Source organism: Vigna umbellata, chromosome 4 (genome assembly GCF_029865625.1).
Source record: "Vigna umbellata cultivar VRB3 chromosome 4, Vumbellata_1.0, whole genome shotgun sequence".
In the NCBI taxonomy this organism is placed as follows: Eukaryota; Viridiplantae; Streptophyta; class Magnoliopsida; order Fabales; family Fabaceae; genus Vigna; species Vigna umbellata.
In genome coordinates this window covers 34,880,660-34,899,741 of record NC_142168.1, presented here as the reverse complement: position 1 = coordinate 34,899,741, position 19,082 = coordinate 34,880,660, and the positions used below count along the sequence as shown (strand labels likewise).

At 31.5% G+C, this 19,082-nt stretch overlaps 2 protein-coding genes across 2 annotated transcripts; both read left to right on the top strand.

Annotated features, from left to right (window-relative positions):
• The first annotated feature begins 6,342 nt into the window (after window positions 1–6,342).
• Window positions 6,343–8,739, top strand: LOC124838770 (formate dehydrogenase 1, mitochondrial-like). Its single transcript, XM_088111423.1, has 6 exons — window positions 6,343–6,540; window positions 6,868–7,039; window positions 7,158–7,698; window positions 7,897–8,021; window positions 8,113–8,225; window positions 8,304–8,739. The coding sequence occupies exons 1-6, from the start codon at window positions 6,460–6,462 to the stop codon at window positions 8,415–8,417; spliced, it is 1,146 nt and encodes a 381-aa protein (XP_087967549.1). The 5' UTR covers window positions 6,343–6,459; the 3' UTR covers window positions 8,418–8,739.
• Window positions 8,740–11,259: 2,520 nt separating this feature from the next.
• ERA1 (Prenyltransferase family protein) lies at window positions 11,260–17,223 on the top strand. The gene is made up of 14 exons (XM_047294065.2): window positions 11,260–11,487; window positions 11,578–11,664; window positions 11,748–11,853; window positions 13,016–13,051; window positions 13,440–13,522; window positions 13,644–13,697; window positions 14,112–14,163; window positions 14,463–14,527; window positions 15,238–15,294; window positions 15,421–15,493; window positions 15,603–15,689; window positions 15,760–15,901; window positions 15,994–16,118; window positions 16,595–17,223. Exons 1-14 carry the CDS (start codon window positions 11,330–11,332, stop codon window positions 16,832–16,834), a joined length of 1,365 nt encoding a protein of 454 aa, XP_047150021.1. The 5' UTR covers window positions 11,260–11,329; the 3' UTR covers window positions 16,835–17,223.
• Window positions 17,224–19,082: the final 1,859 nt, after the last annotated feature.

Genomic DNA, 19,082 nt, shown 5'->3' with positions numbered 1-19,082 from the left:
TTCTAACTCATCTACGTATAACTTTATATTACTTTTAACATAAAAAATAATTTAATAATCTTAATTTTAATAAAATTTTTAATTTATTAAAAATTTCATCTAATATTTTACATAAATCAAATCTTTCATAAGTTTTACACTGAAACAAATTTATTCTATCATCACCTCTAAATCTTTAAAAAAAACACAAATTTTATTCTTAAATCTATTTAAATTTATCACTCCATCTCCTTTAAATTACTGTGTTTCCAAAAGAACACATGTGAGGCCTCACTAAATGCACCCAAACCCCACCTGTTTAATCTCATTAAATGCACCCCAAAACTCATGCTCAGATGCATTAAAAACGCACTCAAACTCTGATGCACTAACGCCAGGTGTCAAGAATGGAAGATTCGGAAGTTAGTTAGTGGAGTGTAGGTGTCGACAGGAGAGTGCACGACCATTTGGACGTGGGGTAAACGAAAAATGATTTTTCTGAAAACCCTGCCCATTCTCTTCTGCACGCACCTTCTCCTTCCAAACTCTGACTTTCCATTTCCTCCTTCTTCCCTCTAGAAACTTCCCTTCTCTCTACTGTAACTCACTCTTTTTCTTCTCCGATCATCATTCAGAAACCGTAGAAGTGTTCCCGGCGACCCAAGCTTCATTTTGAACCGATCATTTATGAGTTCTGAAACTGGTAAGTTTTCTCCTCCTTAACCGTTCGTTCTTATCGACATGAAAACCAAGTTCTGGTTTCATGATTCCTTAGTTTTAGTTCTGAATCATTGTTGGTTCATTATTTAATTTTGGTTCGTAGAGCAGTTGAGCGTTAAGAGTAGAAGGAATCTTAGTTCTTTGGCAAACCAACTTCAGTCAGTAGGACGTCCGTTTACACTAGAGGTAAGGGAAGCTTATTTAATTTAATCTGTATGTAGTTGTTGTGTATGAACGTCCGTTGGTTGAATGAATGAATATGATGCATGCTGGTTGATATTTATGATGATGGTTGATATTTATGAAGTATATGAATGTGAATATGAGTAAGCATTTTGGAGTATGAATTGTTAATATGGATTCTATAAAGTATGTAAATTGATATTTGATGTGAAGTTATAAGGTTATAAACTGATGTGTTGAAACTTGAGTTGGAAATAAATGAAAATCTGAATATGAAATTCTCACTATGATAATGTACGTTCGTCATCGAACGGTCCCCTACCGTTCGGTTTATCTAGTAAACTGTTTTAAAAATGGAATTCTTTCATTTGGAGAGAATTCTATTCGAGAACGAGCGTCCTCATGGGAAACACTAGGTTGGAGCGTTCGGCCCAGCATAGTTGTATCCGGATATTCGAAATAAAGTAATACATATATATACCCTCGTACTAAGTAGTGCTCGGTCTTACACCTAGCGCTCGTACTAATGTATAATCAATCTTGATAAAATAGCGTTCGTCCAACTTCAGTAATATTTCTTTTTCCATGTTCGATCATTTACTGGCATTGAATTTCCGTATGTGAACTATTCTAAATATAGTCCTTAACATCTTGATTATTCTTCTTGCATTGGATCCGGCCTAAGGCCTCCATACTTAAATTATTCCTTAATTATTGGTTTGAACTCAAGAGAGTCAGTTCATTTAACTGACTCACGTGGTAAATACTGTTCGTCACATATTTCACTATTTTACTCGGCTCATTTCTTAAATCCAAAAGTAACTCTCTTAGTCTTATTCTGTTCTGAACGGGAGGATCATTGGTCTCGTTCTTATCGTTCGTCCTCGTTCTGAAGAGGGCTGAACGTTCGTTATTTAATGTCCTTGTAACTGATGATGAAAGTGATAATAAAGTGAAAGATTATAAAGGATGAATAGTATATGAGATGATTAAACGGTTGTGGATTTTGAACGAGCGTTTCGGGGAGGAACGACTCATGTCTTGAATATTGGAATTGGTAAAGTATGACTGTGGTTATGCTAATGCTGGCAGTTCATCCTGATGTTCCATGAGTACTCATCCTCACGTAGAGGAGGGTAGGTCATGTGTGGGAACGGCAGGAGGTCCTAGTCCTTAGGGGTACTTTGGATAGGGCTAACCTCGGGTGGCAGCTGTTGAGTGTATCCTAGTTACTACATCACCCGGGTGCAAGAACGCTTGTAGCTACACAGATTCATATAGTCCGGACGGTCAGTCTAGTGATAGGCGTTGCAATGATACTTATGTTGAAATGTTTCTTGAGTATTGGAATGTTTACTTTATATGTTGATGTATGAATTAAATTACATAAGCTTACCCTGTTGTTTTCTTGTGTTGTCTCGTCCATGTACGTCTGTCTTGTCAATTGCAATGATCATCCGTGTGGATGTGAGCAGAAGGAGACGCATTGTTAGAAGAAGTGATTGAAGAAGAGAATCTGGTGGACGTTGAAGTTAAGGCCGAACCTTAGGTCGCTCGGTTAATTTAGATGTTAGATGTTTCGTTTTGATCGTTTGGTAATTGTTTTGTAAAACCGTTCGATCCTGACTTTTTCTTATTTCTGTGAAATTGTAATTAACTCTGTACTTAACTCCGTTCGGTTTTAAATGTTTTATTAGTGTAAGACTGAACTGTTTATTACGAAATGTAATCAACTCTATTATATGGTTTTATTACTGTATTTTTGAGATGTTACAACACACAAGTTATTTCAGTTTAGATTTAGTATTAAATTAATTAAGATTATATTTTCAAAAATTGATTAATTATAATAATTTTTTTAAGTTTAAAGAATAAAATATTTTTCTCCATATTTTAGAAAATAAAAATAATTATTCAAATCATTTATTATAATTTTTATATAATTAGACAATTATAAATGGTAGATTGTAAAAAGAGATGATGCTGTCGGTGGCTGAGTTGTGTCTGTTAGTGCGCAGTCACTTGATGTGACAGAGACGTGCTTGACAACTTTACTAATTATTGAGAAAATTAAACTAAGGCTTAAATTCAGTTTTTATACTATAATTCCAATCATATTGTAACTTTATTTTTTTTATAAATTTTTCATTACATATTTAATCTTTCAATTGTTTATAATTAATTCATTTTGGTCTACCATTAGCATATTATTAACTATTAGCAACAAATATATATATATATATATATATATATATATATAAAGAATAATATGTATTAAAATTAACTCTAAATACATTATTAATATCTTATTTAAATGAGTAAGTAATTACTATTGTTATCACTTACCTACTTGTATAAATTCTTGCAAGTGATTATATATTGCATTACATTAAAATTTGTTAGTTTAAAAAAATTGAAATATCAAATTTGTAATTAATATTACATAGAGATTAAAATTACATATTTATAAAATAATAGGAACAAAAAATAAAAAGTTGTGCAACTGCAAAAATAGTTTTTTCTTTGAATTATTTAATTATATCCTCGAGTTCTGTGGAAATATTATGTATTAAATTAAAAAGAAGAGAAAATATAAAAGAATTACAATTTGTGAGGAAAATAAATTTATTTTTTATTTTTAATTTTAAAAAGATAAAAGTTGTATAAATTATAAATTTTCGGATAGTTGAGTTTTGTTAATCGTATTTCGGTTGTTCCTTCTTTGCGTCTTTAATATTTAAATTTGGTGTTCTATCTCAATTATAATGATTTATTTTAGTATAAATTTTAGAAATATTTTTTTTTTGTTGCTAGTTCTTCCAATGAAGTTGAATATGGTTAGTCCTGTCAGGTTGCAGGACTTCAATAACAGTTGTTGGGGGAGGTTCAACACACACATAGAACTCCACACATGATAAGATATTGTTCGCTTTGGGCCAAGCCCTCACGGGTTTGCTTTTGGTACTACTCCAAAAGGCCTCTTATCATTGGAGATATCTATGTGTATATAAACCCTTGACCAGTCCTTATTTCACTCAATGTGGGACTTTGTTTGCACTTCAACAATAACCAAAAAGAACAACAACACTACCAAAATTATGAATACTGAATATGCTTTCCTTTCCACGAAAACAAAGGAAATGCTTACAAAGTTGTGAGAGAGTATGAAATCACAATGGAAATAGTAATTTTAAGAATGACGAGAGATCCTTAGAGATAATGGATAATAACTCTTTATCCGATCCAACAATTATATTAGTATGATTTATTAAGACATATTAATAGTATGATTTATTAACTTATTAAGCTTCTTTATTCTAATGAGCTCAACTTAGGTTTATTAATATTATAAATATTATTATCATTATGTTTCAATAAAAACATAGGTTCAAACATTCTATAAATATAACTAACATTTTTTAAGGAATACTCACATAATATTTTATACTTATACTCATATTTTAACATAGGTTAAAAAATCTTTTGTAATTGAATCTTCTCCTTCTAAGTAGTAAGGAATTTTATTTCGACCAACAAGAACTTTGAAGCTACCACTAGGATCTTATTATCTATATGCAAATTCACATTCAAGATTCCGGTGATTGCAGACAATGATTTGCGATAGAAAATGAGATTTTCATCTTCGCATATTGAGGAGATCCAAGGTGGATTTCCGTCTTCTAGTCATCATAAATTCAAGTTCAATGTTTTCACATTAGCATTAACACTAGAAGATAAAACAAAACTACAGATATCACTATCAGTTTTAGTCAAATTTTGCTTTAATGGATATTTTTTTAAAAAAATAATATTTCTAGATTTCATAACGATGTTATTTGAAAATTTCAACTTCTGAATTAATATCCAATAATCAATGAATAGTATTATGTACCAATGAAAATTTCATCAATAATTTTAGACTGTTTTTCCTTTCTTATTAAAAGAAATATTAACTTTTGCAAGAGACACGATACTTTAAATATTTGAAATATGACTATCTCTTCTTCTTCAATATATTTAGAAAATTTTACTAGAATTAAGAAATTTTATTAAGAATATCACAAGTGAAATACAAAATTTTATATCGTATATCTTTAAAAAACATTAAATATGTTTTTAATTTCTAAAATTTTGATTTAAAATTAAAATTCGTATATATTTCAAATTTTAATATATTTTGATTTCAAATTTTAAAATAAACTAATACCGTTATTTTAAATTAATGACATAATTTTTTTAATTTATTAAATAATATTTTAAATTGACATGCAAGCTTGTAAAAATTGTATCTATTAATTTTTCAATTTTGTGAATCAAAATATATAAAAGTTTGAAATAATGATTAGTTTCTATTTGACTTAATAATGTTTTAAGTTTCTAATAAAGTTGAGAACTTTCATTTGAGTTCTAACTCTTAAATTTTTCTATTAACTTGGTGATGTAATAAATTAAGTGGGTGATGTAATTATTGTCTTTTTATATGACCTTGTTGAATTGCCTCTACATGTTATTTTATTATTTATTTTGTTAAAATTATATAAGATTATAAGATTACATGGATATAATATTATAAGAGAGAATTTTAAAATAATAAAATAGTAAAAATAACGTGTGACTGCAACTGACACGTCAAGATACAGTTAAGTGAAAAAATTTAATAAGAAAGAAAAAAACTCAATTAAAAAATAAAATTTTATTAAATACTTAATAAATTACATAAATTTATTAAAAACTCAATTTAAAATTCCTAAATTGATCAGAAACTTAAAATATAATTAAACCTTTCAATTTTGCATTAAACTTAAGGACTTAAAACATTTTTATTCTTTAAAAAAAATCAAAATGTATTCTAAACATACTATTCACGGGATTAAATAATATTCTTTTTTTTTTCTTAGTTCTATCATTAGATTGAGAAACATACGAAGGTGTCACCTGAAAAACAATACCATGCATTTAATGAAACATTGATTGATTAAACAAAATGTCTGATATTACTACACTTTAGTTTTACATTAGTTAAATAAAACATTTCCCATTAGTTGTAACTTTTAATTCTACCTGTATTTGCAATGAAACACTAGATCATGTGAATGCAAACAGTGAAATGCCCACACAATGATTGCGACATTTGAACGAAACACAATGAGAACGAGAGAATAGAAAACGTGTAATAGAGAGAGAGAGAGGGATTGTGTAACTTAAATTTCTTGTATTTTTTCTTGAGATTCTATTTTTTAAAAAGTTATATATTTTTTAAATGACAAAAGTTATAAAATAATTAGATTTGAAAATGTTTGAGGCTGATCACAGACAGACATATCCAAAAATAAAGGCTGCGGCATATGTTAGTTCTTCCCTTCCCTAGTTGCTCTGCTTAGGTACGTGTATTTTCATCGTCGTACTGTTCTGTCTGCTGATATTTTCTTTCTCTCTGTTATTTTCTTTGTTTGTTATGTTCGATATAAACCTCACACACCACTCTATCTTTTCACACAGTTCTCTTTCTCTCTTTTCTCTGTTTTCTGTTCTTAAAGTTTCAGTTTTTTTTGGGTGAATTACGTTGCCATCATCACCATGGCCATGAAAAGTGCTGCTTCCTCTGCCATTCGCTCTCTGCTTTCCTCGTCCTCTTCCACCTTCTCCAGAAACCTTCATGTAACTAAACTTTCAAATATCTTCATCATCTTCTTTCTCCCATCTTTACTACGCTTTTTATTTTTTGATAAAAATCCAAGTTTCTCCAAAACAATTCTTTCCCATACACATGACAGTTTGATCGGAATCTCACCATCAATTTTAATCACTGACCCAGTTTTACTTTTTCATCAAAGTAAAAATGCCCAGTGAAAATACTAAGTTATTCATTCAGACGATGAGCATGATTAATTTTTTCTTAGGCAAGATCATGAATGATATTCAGTGCTTGAACTTTGGTTTATGCCTGATTGTGAATGTATATTTTTTTCTTATGGTTGAGAATAGGCTCCTGCTGAGAGGAAGAAGATTGTGGGGGTGTTCTACAAAGGGGGTGAGTATGCTAAGTTGAATCCCAATTTTGTGGGATGTGTTGAAGGAGCATTGGGTATTCGTGAGTGGCTTGAATCACTGGGTCATCAGTATATTGTCACTGATGATAAAGAAGGACCCACTTCTGGTTAGTATATATATCTTCAAAACTTAATTTAACTTCATCTAATATTGTTTATCTTGAAACTTCATTTGATTTACCTACCTAATGCTTCATACTTATGACTATTTGCTACTTGATGCAGAACTTGATAAACACCTACATGATGCAAATATCATCATATCTACTCCATTTCATCCTGCATATGTCACTGCTGAGAGAATAAAGAAAGCCAAGAATCTAGAGCTGCTTTTGACTGCCGGAATTGGTTCCGACCACGTTGATCTCAAGGCGGCTGCTGCTGCTGGTTTGACTGTGGCAGAGGTAACCGGAAGCAACGTGGTGTCGGTTGCCGAGGATGAACTGCTGAGAATCCTTGTTCTTGTGAGGAATTTCTTGCCAGGGTATCATCAAGCTGTTAATGGGGAATGGAATGTTGCTGGCATTGCACACAGAGCGTATGATCTTGAAGGCAAGACAATAGGAACCGTTGGTGCTGGACGAATCGGGAAGCTTTTGCTGCAGAGGTTGAAACCTTTTAACTGTAATCTTTTGTACTATGATAGACTCAGGATGAATCCTGAATTGGAGAAAGAGATTGGAGCAAAGTTTGAGGAGGAGCTTGATGCTATGCTTCCAAAGTGTGATGTAATTGTTATCAACATGCCTCTCACTGAGCAGACAAGGTATACTTTTACTATCTCAATTACTCAAAATCATGCTATGTATAATTTCTGTAACATTCACAAGGGATTCATTCGTAGATAACAGCACGTAAGAATAACAGGTGTTTTGGTTTGTATTATGTATATTCCATGGTGTGTTAATATTGAGATTCTGTGAGCCTAAGAGATGAGTAGTGAGGAAAGTTATTTGTGTTTCAGAGGATTGTTTGACAAAAACAGAATTGCTAAGTGCAAGAAAGGTGTGGTGATCGTTAACAATGCTCGAGGGGCAATCATGGACACTCAGGCAATTGCGGATGCTTGCACTAGTGGCCATGTTGCAGGTAACTCTAAAACCAGTTCACAGAAAATTCTTTCCACCACCAAAACATGTGAAACTGCAATAATGATTTTTGTGATGAACAATTTGTATAGGTTATGGAGGGGATGTTTGGCCTGTGCAACCAGCTCCAAAGGATCATCCATGGCGATTCATGCCAAATCATGCAATGACTCCTCATATTTCTGGCACTACCATAGATGCACAGGTATTATTGAGTTTTTGTAGTACTTAGGTTCTTTCATTATGTGTAACACTGATATTCATAATAATGAAACTTGTACAGTTACGTTATGCTGCTGGTGTTAAAGACATGTTGGATAGGCACTTCAGGGGTGAAGACTTTCCAGAACAAAACTACATTGTTAAGGAAGGGCAACTCGCAAGCCAATATCGATGAAGTACTCTTTGTTAACGTGGCCTTAGGAACTTCCATTTTCAAGGCTGACATATGAGAAAATAATGATCCAGAGGGCACTCTAATTGCATAATGTTTGTGCTTTGTCTTTGAACTTGCTTATGATTGATAAAAGAAATAAAAAAAATGTAAGGAACACTCTCAAGTTTCCTTGTATTTTGATCTTGTGTTTTCAAATTTGGATGTGCTACTTGTTTTGCATGAAACTTACTATGTATGGTTATTTTTAAATTTATCAATCTTGCAGAAGCAATATCACTATTTGTACTAAACCAATAAATAACAGAGAAGAACTAAGATAATATTTGTGTGAATTAATTTTTAATAAAGCTATTTTTATGCGAGATTTTAGTTTCTAAACAATATATATAGTATGCTTCAACCTTCATAAAAAATGGTTAAGATACTGAAGTTTGGTTTAAACCAATTAAAATTAATGTTATTTTCCTTGACGAATTAAATTCATGTTTAATATAACTTTTTAATAGTTATTTTTTCAGTATATCCAATACTTCATATCGATGAGGACTGGAGGTAAAAAACGGTTTAAATACACATTTATAAGTAAACTTATCATTTATGAATTTAATCTTTCAACTTAGGAAAAAAAATGTAAATTCAATTATTATTAGTTCAATTTAGTCTTTAACATATTTTTACGATTGAGATATGAAAACAAAACTTCACGAAACAAATGACACATTTTCACCAACGAAAGCACTTTACCCTATGAAAGTACTTGTTTTATTATTTTCTTATAACAAAATATTAGATTGAGTTTGAGTGAAAAATGTTTAGGTAACCAAAGGGCGGTATTTTCCTACATCCAAGTTTTTATTATTGTATTTCCAAAGTTTTCTAAATACGACTTTCTTTTATTTTGACAAGGTAAAAACATAATTACCCCATCTCTCTTCTTATTTATTTCCTGAATTCTCACCTCTTACATTTATTCTAGGGTCTCAAACTCATCTCTTATAGTGTCTCCCCACATTACAACCTTCTTCCTTCGAATTCCTACACTTCAGAAGCATAACCTTTCCTTCTTGCATCTCCTTCATACACCTTCTTCTTCGCTCAGCACTCCCCTAAAGGTAAGTTTCATTTTTCTTTTTTACTTTTGTATTGCTTATTTATTTGAAATAATTTGGGAGTGAATGGAATTTGAAATATGAGAGTTTAAATAATTAATTTTGGTTGATAAGTGAAACAAATTTAGAGGATAAATATTGGATTTGAGGATAAATCAGTTAAGAAAAATATTAAATTTCGAAATTCAATTTAGGAGTGGACCATATTCAAAATCTATTAAAGATTCTCCTGTATTTTGAAATTTGGTTTTGTTATTTTTTTTTATATATAATTTGATGTGTTAAAAATGAGAAGAACATGTGATGCCTCTATATACTGGGTTGAGAGCTTTGCACACAGTAAAGTTAGAAGGAGACCTACTATATCTATTTGTAAAAGAGGTTGTCATGGTGAAGTTGGAGAAGTTACACCATTAGCTTGTTCTGATGTTAATAACCAGCACAAGGATGTTTTTGAGGAAGACGTTGTTGAACAATATAGAAATGTTGTTCAACAAGAACATGAAGTAGTTAATTTCCTGAAGGTTTGCACAACATTTCTTTGCTATGTTGATCAAGTAGCATTTGTGTCGTAGGAAGACCGTGTTAGTAAAGTAGATGAATATATATATATATATATATATATATATATATATATATATATATATATATATATATTGCTTTTGATGTTTAATGAATTGTTTAAATTTTATATACAATTGTTTTGTATAAGATCGACGGGAGATAAAGTTAGTCTCCCATGATCGTTTGTAGTTGTAACTTGCATTATATAATTGCTTTATTGTTGTTACATTACACTAATTATTATTTTAAGAGTAAGAAGAATGTCTGTAGGCTTCACTTGACTATTAATCATTATCAATAAGCAATAAATGTTCATTAGGTTTTAACCTATTAGCATAAAGGTGACTAACTAAAGTCTTTCATAAATCATGATTATGACATCCTCTCAATACCTTTAAGACTCACCCATTTTCATTACCAATTGGTTTGCTTCTTAATTTAAAAAAGACAAAACATTTTCTTATGCAAAACATACTAGGTTGAACGTCAGATTTGTATATCATGTACATTTTACCTCTTTCATATCCTAATAATATATATGTCTTTTTCTCAAGTTGACTATTAGCTTTATCAAATCTTATAATCACAACAACAAAACCAAAAACCAAGATGAAAATAAATTCTTCATACCCACTTAATTAACTTATCATGTGTAAAAAAAATATCATTAATTATGAAGTTATTAGTATAATCTCTCTTACTTGCATTTCATTAATAAAAAAAAAGAGAAATATGAGACGAAACTCTAATTTACTTGTGATTCTATAAAAACTTAAAGGATAATCTTCCATCTTAAATACCAACTCTATAATCACCTATAACATGACGTGAGTATATAATATCTCACTTGTTGAGTAATAATAATCAACATAGAGATCATTAATAAATTCATAAAACAAAATACACCAAATAAGTAAAATAAAAAAAATAACAAAATAAAAAAAATAAAGAACCAGATTTCAAAAACATAAAGAACCAGATTTCAAAATAAAAAAAGTTAGGAGAAGTAAATATAACCGTGCCAAAAGTAAATACGATGGCGTGGAGGATTATATATTTTGCGGTGCGCAAAGAAAACATGGGTGCAGGAAGAAAGCCCCAACCAAAAGAAGCTACTTGAGGCGAGCCTAGTTTTGGCTTTGATCCGTAGTAACTAGTTACGGGCCAGGAAGCTCAATATGAAAGAAGCAAAATGAATGAACGTTGCTTCAGTCACTTCTCGCAGTTTCTGGCGATACCATGAGTGAAGTGAGCGAAAAAGAGACAAATCCGCCGGCGACAGAGGCGGCGCCACCGTGTCCGACGGTGACGCAGCGGGACCAATGGATGGTAGAATCACAAGTGTTTCAGATTTACCACCTCTTCGCCACCATTCCTCCCAACGCCCAAACCCTCATGTATGTCATTCATTGCAACATCTCTTCTGTTCTCTTCATTCTCCGTTTTGAATTTCTTTTACTCTGCGTTTTTTCTTCTTCTCTTCTCAGGTTGGAGCTGCAACGCGATAATCACGTGCAGTTTCTCTCTAAAGGACTTCGTCACCTCAGTTCCGCGTTTTCCGTATTGGACTCAAAGTAACACATGTTTTTTTTTTGTGTTGTTTGTATCGCAATTTCTGTTACTGTTTTTGGATTGATTAAACGTTGTGGTTATGCAGTCGACCATGGCTGTGCTACTGGATCTTCCACTCCATTGCTTTATTGGGAGAATCCGTCGAAGATGAACTCGAAGATAACACTATCGAATTTCTTAACCGTTGTCAGGTTTTTAATTGTGACTCTAATTCTTATTTTCCTTGGATTACTTTTTTTTTCTCTTCCATTATTTGTAAACTACTATTTTCTTTTTACCAAAGATACAAGTTAAATACATTAATGCATATATATATATATATATATATATATATATATATATATATATAAAACTAATTTCATGACAAGTAAATAATTTTGAATATATAAATGAGTTTGGTACTGTCAGTCAATATGGAATCATCGCTGGTACGACTCCGAAGATAGCAATTGTAAAATTCAGTAGGCTGTCAGTGATTTGTGATTGGATCACAATATATAACTGTTTTCTTTCTATATAAATTTTATTGCAAACAAAATTCATAATTCATAATAAATAAATATACAGTTGTTCTTAACGAGGTACCATTTATTTAAAGAGACTGATGAAACTCTATGCAGAGAGAAAAAAAGGTCAGATTGAAAGGGATATATGGTTAACAATATCAAATATCGATACACATATAAAATGAGAATAAACAGCGGGAGTGTCCGTTGGGAGTAGTTTGAGGTTTAGAAGAAGAGTAGTGTGTGAAATTCATTTCCGTAGAGAGTGTGAAAGTATTGATAATGTCCATCTGGTTCTAATTTTTAATACAAGAGTAGACATTTGATGTAAAAAATGAGCTGGTGTTTGGTTTATCTTTGCTTTCATTTTTCAGTTATGTTTTTGCTAATAGTTACAAATTTGCAACTGAGTTATAGTACTAATTTTCTAGAGCAATAAAACCTTGATCTTAGAGGGATGAGTTCGATGTATGCAATTAATATGTTTTCTTGTTTTCTCTTTATTATTGAGTGTCTGTCTACCCATTTCATTGCCTGCTTACGTTGGATGCTGGATATATCATATATATATATACACTTATGGCTGAAAAATTACAATTATGCACAATATCACAATGTATTACTGAGTCTAAACCATTTGTTGTTGTTTTGCAACACAGAAATATTTTGGACTTTTTACTATGTACTTATCTTTTTGTTGATATATGTACCAAACACGACCTAGCTGATTCTTTAGATATATGTTTTAAAATCTTGTGGTTTAAGATCGAATTTCTTGGCTGACCACTTTTTTCCCATCCCATCCCGTTTCTGCTCCCTTATAGATTTCTTCTTTGTATACTAACAGGATCCAGATGGTGGATATGCTGGAGGACCAGGCCAAGCAAGTGACTATTCTTATCTTTGGTTGATTTCTACATCATTACTGAGCTATGGTTTCATTGAATTTTATTCTTACCTTCTCCTCCTTCTCCCCTTTCTAAAACTTTATCTTATTGTCTCATGCTGCAACTCTGATGCATACAAATAGAAAACTTTTTCCGTGGTTAGTTATGATGTAAAATATGCTTCTATAATTTCATATAGTATATTGCTTGTGCTTTTACAAAGGTAAAGAGAACATTTCAAAGGGAGTTTGTGTTGTACACTTGAACTATTTGAGTTGGAACAGATAAGTTGAATAAGTTTAGGTTTAGGTTTAGGTTGTACTTCTATTGTTAGTGTTGGAGAAGCATAATGAACTATTTATATCCTTGGAATGTTCTCTACAGATGCCTCATATTGCCACAACTTATGCCGCAGTTAATACACTTATTACTTTGGGTGGTCAGAAATCCCTGGCATCAATTAATAGGTGGTCTGTTTATGTGCTCAACGCAAGTTTTTTATATCATATTATGTTCCATTATTTATTTAAGAAGCTAGTTTTCATTTGTGTGGAACTGATTGGTTTGGTACTTTGAACATATTCTCAGAGATAAATTGCATGGGTTTCTGCGAAGAATGAAGCAGCCAAATGGGGGGTTCAGGTTTGATATCTTATACTCGTCTTCCACTTCAATTCAAAATAAGAAATTATACTGATGTTATGTACCCATTTTTAATTATATCTGATAGCTATTCTCTAAATCTTTTATAAAGTAAAGGATAACTTTTTGTGGCTTACAATTCCATCTGTTTGCACTCTGTTCACAAATGCAATGCACCACCATTCACACCTATGAATAGTGACATATTTGATTTTCTTGTGTTTGTGGAGCTCCTGTTGTGCAGAAACCAATCTACTATGTACACTTGTCTGAAGGGTGTGAATTCATCTGCTGTGTTGAAAGCATTTCTTTAATGCGGTTTATTCTCTTTGTTGTTGACACATGCAGAGTAGTTTGGGAAACCTTATTTTTCTAATCAATCTTTTCTTTCCAATCATCAAATGCTTTATTCAGGATGCATGATGATGGAGAAATTGATGTTCGAGCTTGCTACACTGCAATCTCTGTAAGTTGGTATCTCTCTCTTTATTTTCCATGTGCTTGTGTGTGTGAATGCCATTTTACTCTGTATATAAGTATAACTAATAGTTCTTATGTCAATGGACATTCATTTTATTATATATGGCTTAGATAGTATATTAATAAGTCAGAATGACAGAGTGTTAAAAAACAAGCTATTGGCTAAATAAGGCCTTTTTACTGCCATTATGGCATACATTATCTTCGTTATGGTAGGGGCCTTTTAATGTTAGAACTGGTATAAAACAGTATATATGCAGACATAATTAATCTTGTTGGATACAGGTTGCAAGTATTTTGAACATTTTGGATGATGAGCTGATCCAGAATGTTGGAGACTACATTTTAAGGTTAGCTTAGCAATAACTTCAATTCTGGTGCTAAGTCTATCTGTATGCTTCCAGCTTGGAGGGAAATATATAGCATAGACACTTCTTACAAGTTAAATTCGTGACTTTTGTTTCCTTAAGATCAATTTGCAAGCATTCAAAATATGCTTGCATTGAAACAAACTGTTTTTCTTCATTTATTATATGTGGCCTCACGTGTGACTTCAAGTACAGCCACTGTTAATAATTGAAAGCTGCCTTAGTCAAAATGTTATTACTGAATTTTCTCCATTCCATTCTTTTGGTGCTCTAAATGGATCATAGCATTGAGAAAACTATTTTATGATCACTTCTTTAACTGTTTCTTGCCTTAAATGGATTGACACTTGTATTGTTTGGAATATGAAAGTCCGAGTAGTCACAATGATGACAGTGGTATGTTATGCCATGGTTACCAAATTCTCTCCACACTTTAATGCTTTAAAATGCCTTTGGCAATTGTTATATTAGACATTATTTAGATAGCTAATTACTCATCCATCTATCCGTGGCTTTATCAGTTCAATGATCAGCTGAAAGTGAAATAATTAATGGGTTCTAATTAGGAAGATTCTATGGATATTTTCTCTAATTAGGAAGATTTTCCTCTAATTACAATATAATTACTTCTTTTATAATTGTTATATAAAGTTATGTAAACACATGCCTTATAATCTGGTGCTTTTCTGCAGCTGTCAAACATATGAGGGTGGCATTGGAGGCGAGCCTGGTTCTGAGGCTCATGGGGGGTATGTATCATCATCTCTTTCTCTCACCCTCCCTTCCTCTTATTTTACCTCTTCAGCAAGATAGGCGGAATTAAAACCGAAAGGAGGTATGCAAAGCATTCTTATTTTTGGCAATTTGTTTGTCAGGTACACCTTCTGTGGATTAGCTGCAATGATTCTGATTGGTGAGGCTAGTCGCTTGGATCTGCCTCGGTTAATTGTAAGAGAATTGTTTCTTTCCTATTTATTAGCTTCCAATTATTCATGTGACCTTTTGAAGTTGTCCACAGCTGATGTTAATGATTTAATCATCTGTGGCTTTGCATTAGGACTGGGTGGTATGCCGGCAAGGTAAGGAATGTGGATTCCAGGGAAGAACAAATAAATTAGTGGATGGATGCTATTCCTTTTGGCAGGTGATTGGCATTTTACACTTTATAAATCAACCTTTGTAATATAGTTGGATTGAAACTTGAATGTATTCAGGGAGGTGCTGTTGCACTATTGCAAAGATTATATTCTATTATTGACAAACAAATGGAAGAGACCTCACAGATTTTTTCGATATCTAATGTATCTGAAGATAAAGAAAGTTTGGCTGGAACCTCTACTCATGCAACTTACCGTGGTACTCATGAGTTATGTTGACTTTAATATCTATATTCTTTCTAATTTCATTTCTAATGATATTGATACTTCTTTAAATTCTAATTCTCGCAGGTGCTATAGAATCTGGTTCAACTGATCTTAAAAACATTGCTTATAAATTTATTAATGAGTGGAGAGCACAAGAACCACTTTTTCACAGTATTGCTTTACAGCAATACATTCTCTTGTGTGCCCAGGTCTGCAGTTTATCCACATCTTTGGTATCTTAATCCTCATATTTCTAATTTCTCGCTTAAATATGCCTTGTCGAGTCCTTGAAAGCTTGAAATGAGAATTCAATTTTGTATGTTTTCATCTTGTCCACTAGTTTGAACATTTGAAAGTTTGATCGTCTTACATTTGTTCTGTAAGCGTCCAAAGACGGATTACAGTTGGTGATTTTAAATATATGTGTGAACTTTAACATGATCAAAATCTTAGTTAAATCATTTGACATTTTGCCAAAACAAAAAGGGTATTGAATCAGTTGACTTATTTTCCTACGGTTGAAAAGCTAAGTTTAAAATTTGGTAACTGATATTTTCCTGATTAGACCATCCTCCATTCTCTGACATTTGATTTATATCCTTTCTTCAACCAATTCTACCTTTGCACTTCCATTACTAACTTCATTTTTTTTTTTAAATTTGCATTTCTATTTTACATGATGTAGGAGCAAGAAGGTGGATTGAGAGACAAACCAGGTAAACGTAGAGATCATTATCACACATGTTACTGTTTAAGTGGGCTCTCATTGTGCCAATATAGCTGGTCAAAGCACCCCAATTCTCCACCTCTTCCTAAGCTAGTATTGGGCCCCTACTCTAATCTATTAGAACCTATCCATCCCCTCTTTAATGTTGTCTTGGAACGATATCGTGAAGCTCATGAATTCTTCTTTACTGAGTCATGACCACTGATCTGGTCCTTAGCTACCGACAGCTTGTTTATCTGTACAATGTAAAATCAGTTTCGTTAAATAGCTACCTTACTGGAGCTGTTGCATAGGAATTTCTGCAATCCGTGATTGTGGAATATTGACTTTCCCCCATATGGATAATCAGTAATTGATGCAACGTAAAATAAATTTATTGGAACATTGCATATAAGTGTAACTGGATTGCTCGGATTTTGTGTCTAGGTTTTGATGATTATTGATAATTTGATATGTATTACCCGTGTTGTATGCAAAAGAAGAAATCATCATACGGTCTGAGTGTTGTGAACTCATCCAATCCATTGTTTCGTGACTGTGTTTTATTGATTTATTTCTCATTAATTGAAAATTCCGTTCATTTCTTATGTAAAAGTTAGTTGGGTCTGAGTAAGAAATTCGTTTGGATAATTTTTATAGGCAGAAAATAGTACATGAATTCATTTCATCTTTAGATTTTCTCGTTCTGTTCGAGGTTATTTTGATAAACAAATACATTTCATGTTCATTAAATCAAAGTGCTAGTTTCTTCGTGGTTCTTTTTCTAGATTTCTCGAAGCTTAAACGATTCAATTTGTAACTTAAAACATGATAAAAACAATTTTGACAATAAAAAGGAGAAAGAAAGTTAGGCACGGACACAGTAAAATACACTAAATTCAAACCACCATTTATGATAAATTTGTTGATTTATAAATATTGAGGTAAATGATGTTTTTCGTGATTATAAAATTCTGAAAATTCATATTTCGTTCCTAAATAATTTATTTTGATCCTTTAAAAAAATGTGGTATTGTGAACGATAGAATTGATTTTTGTTAACATATTATTGTGTTTTCAAGTGGATATAAATGGTAGATACGTATAATATTTTGATAGGATTAATTTGTGTAAAGTATTTTGTATTAGCGAAACAAAAGATACGTATAGCATTTTGTATTTTGTGTAGGTCCTTGTTAGTGAAAGATTGTCCTTTTTGGGCGTAATAAAAAAAAGTTATTGTCAATATATACATTTGAAGGTTATTGTCTTGATAGCCATTGTCGTTTGAAGGTTGTTTGCTATATTTATTTTCATCGATGTCTAGTAAATATCCATCAATACAAAATTTAGTGTTCTCAATGGTATGATTCATCCTTATAACATCATCGTATTGATATATTCAAAGTAAAATAAGCGTAATTTAATGTTTAATTTTCATGAAAAGCTATTAAAATCTATTATCTACTGATTGTAAGGTAACGTGCACAAATTTCTTTTATTGTACCACCTTTATTATGAACATACATAAATAATTCTTGTTAAGATTCCTTTGTGATATGATACTATAGATCGTTTGATAGTTTCATATAATCTGATAATTGAAGATAGTATGATGATTCAAGATCATTTGTTCTTCCTGGTTTGTATGTTTTCATCAATAGGTGTTTGATTTTAGAGTCTCTAATGGTATCGGATCATAGCTTCTTTCATATATCATTTGAGAGTCTGTCTATACGAGGTTTTGAGCTCATTAGTAAAAGTATTTTTCACGTATTTTCTCCATTATTAGTTCAAGCGTAATTTATAGAAGTTAATTAATAATGACAATTATTTCTACATAATTGGGCATTGTACTAACAATTTGTTTAAATGAGAGTTGGGAGTTTAACTCGATAAATCAAAACGTAAAGTTAAGCAAGAGATGTAATATTTATTTGATAGTGAATTTTTGTCGTGAACGTATATTGAAGTTCATTATCATTCTTCTTTGTTCTCATTATTAACCTTCTACATATTTTCTGTAGGTTTACACTATTATAATTTTCTTTGCCTGTCAACTGAGTATGGAAATTTACTTACGGAGATGCAGTGTACACGACCTATTATTATCCGATCACAAGTCGATCTATTTTTATCTATCCTAACTTGATCTCACGTATTATTTTTTAACTTAATACATTTTGATTAAATTCTTGATATTTTCTTTTTTAAAACATCAAAATATTCCTACTCATCAAATCTACTAAATATTCTCCCATTTGAGTTTACCCATATTACTGCTAATAAAATCAGCTAAATATTCATTCATCTAAGTTTATCCATATTACTACTAATAAAATATAAGAAATAACCCATTTAATTTCGTTCCTTTTAAGCTTACCCTAACATATCATGTTATAATTGACCCAGAACATATGGTTAAGTTTAAGTTCACTTCAACCTTCTCTTAATTTGTCTCTAGCCG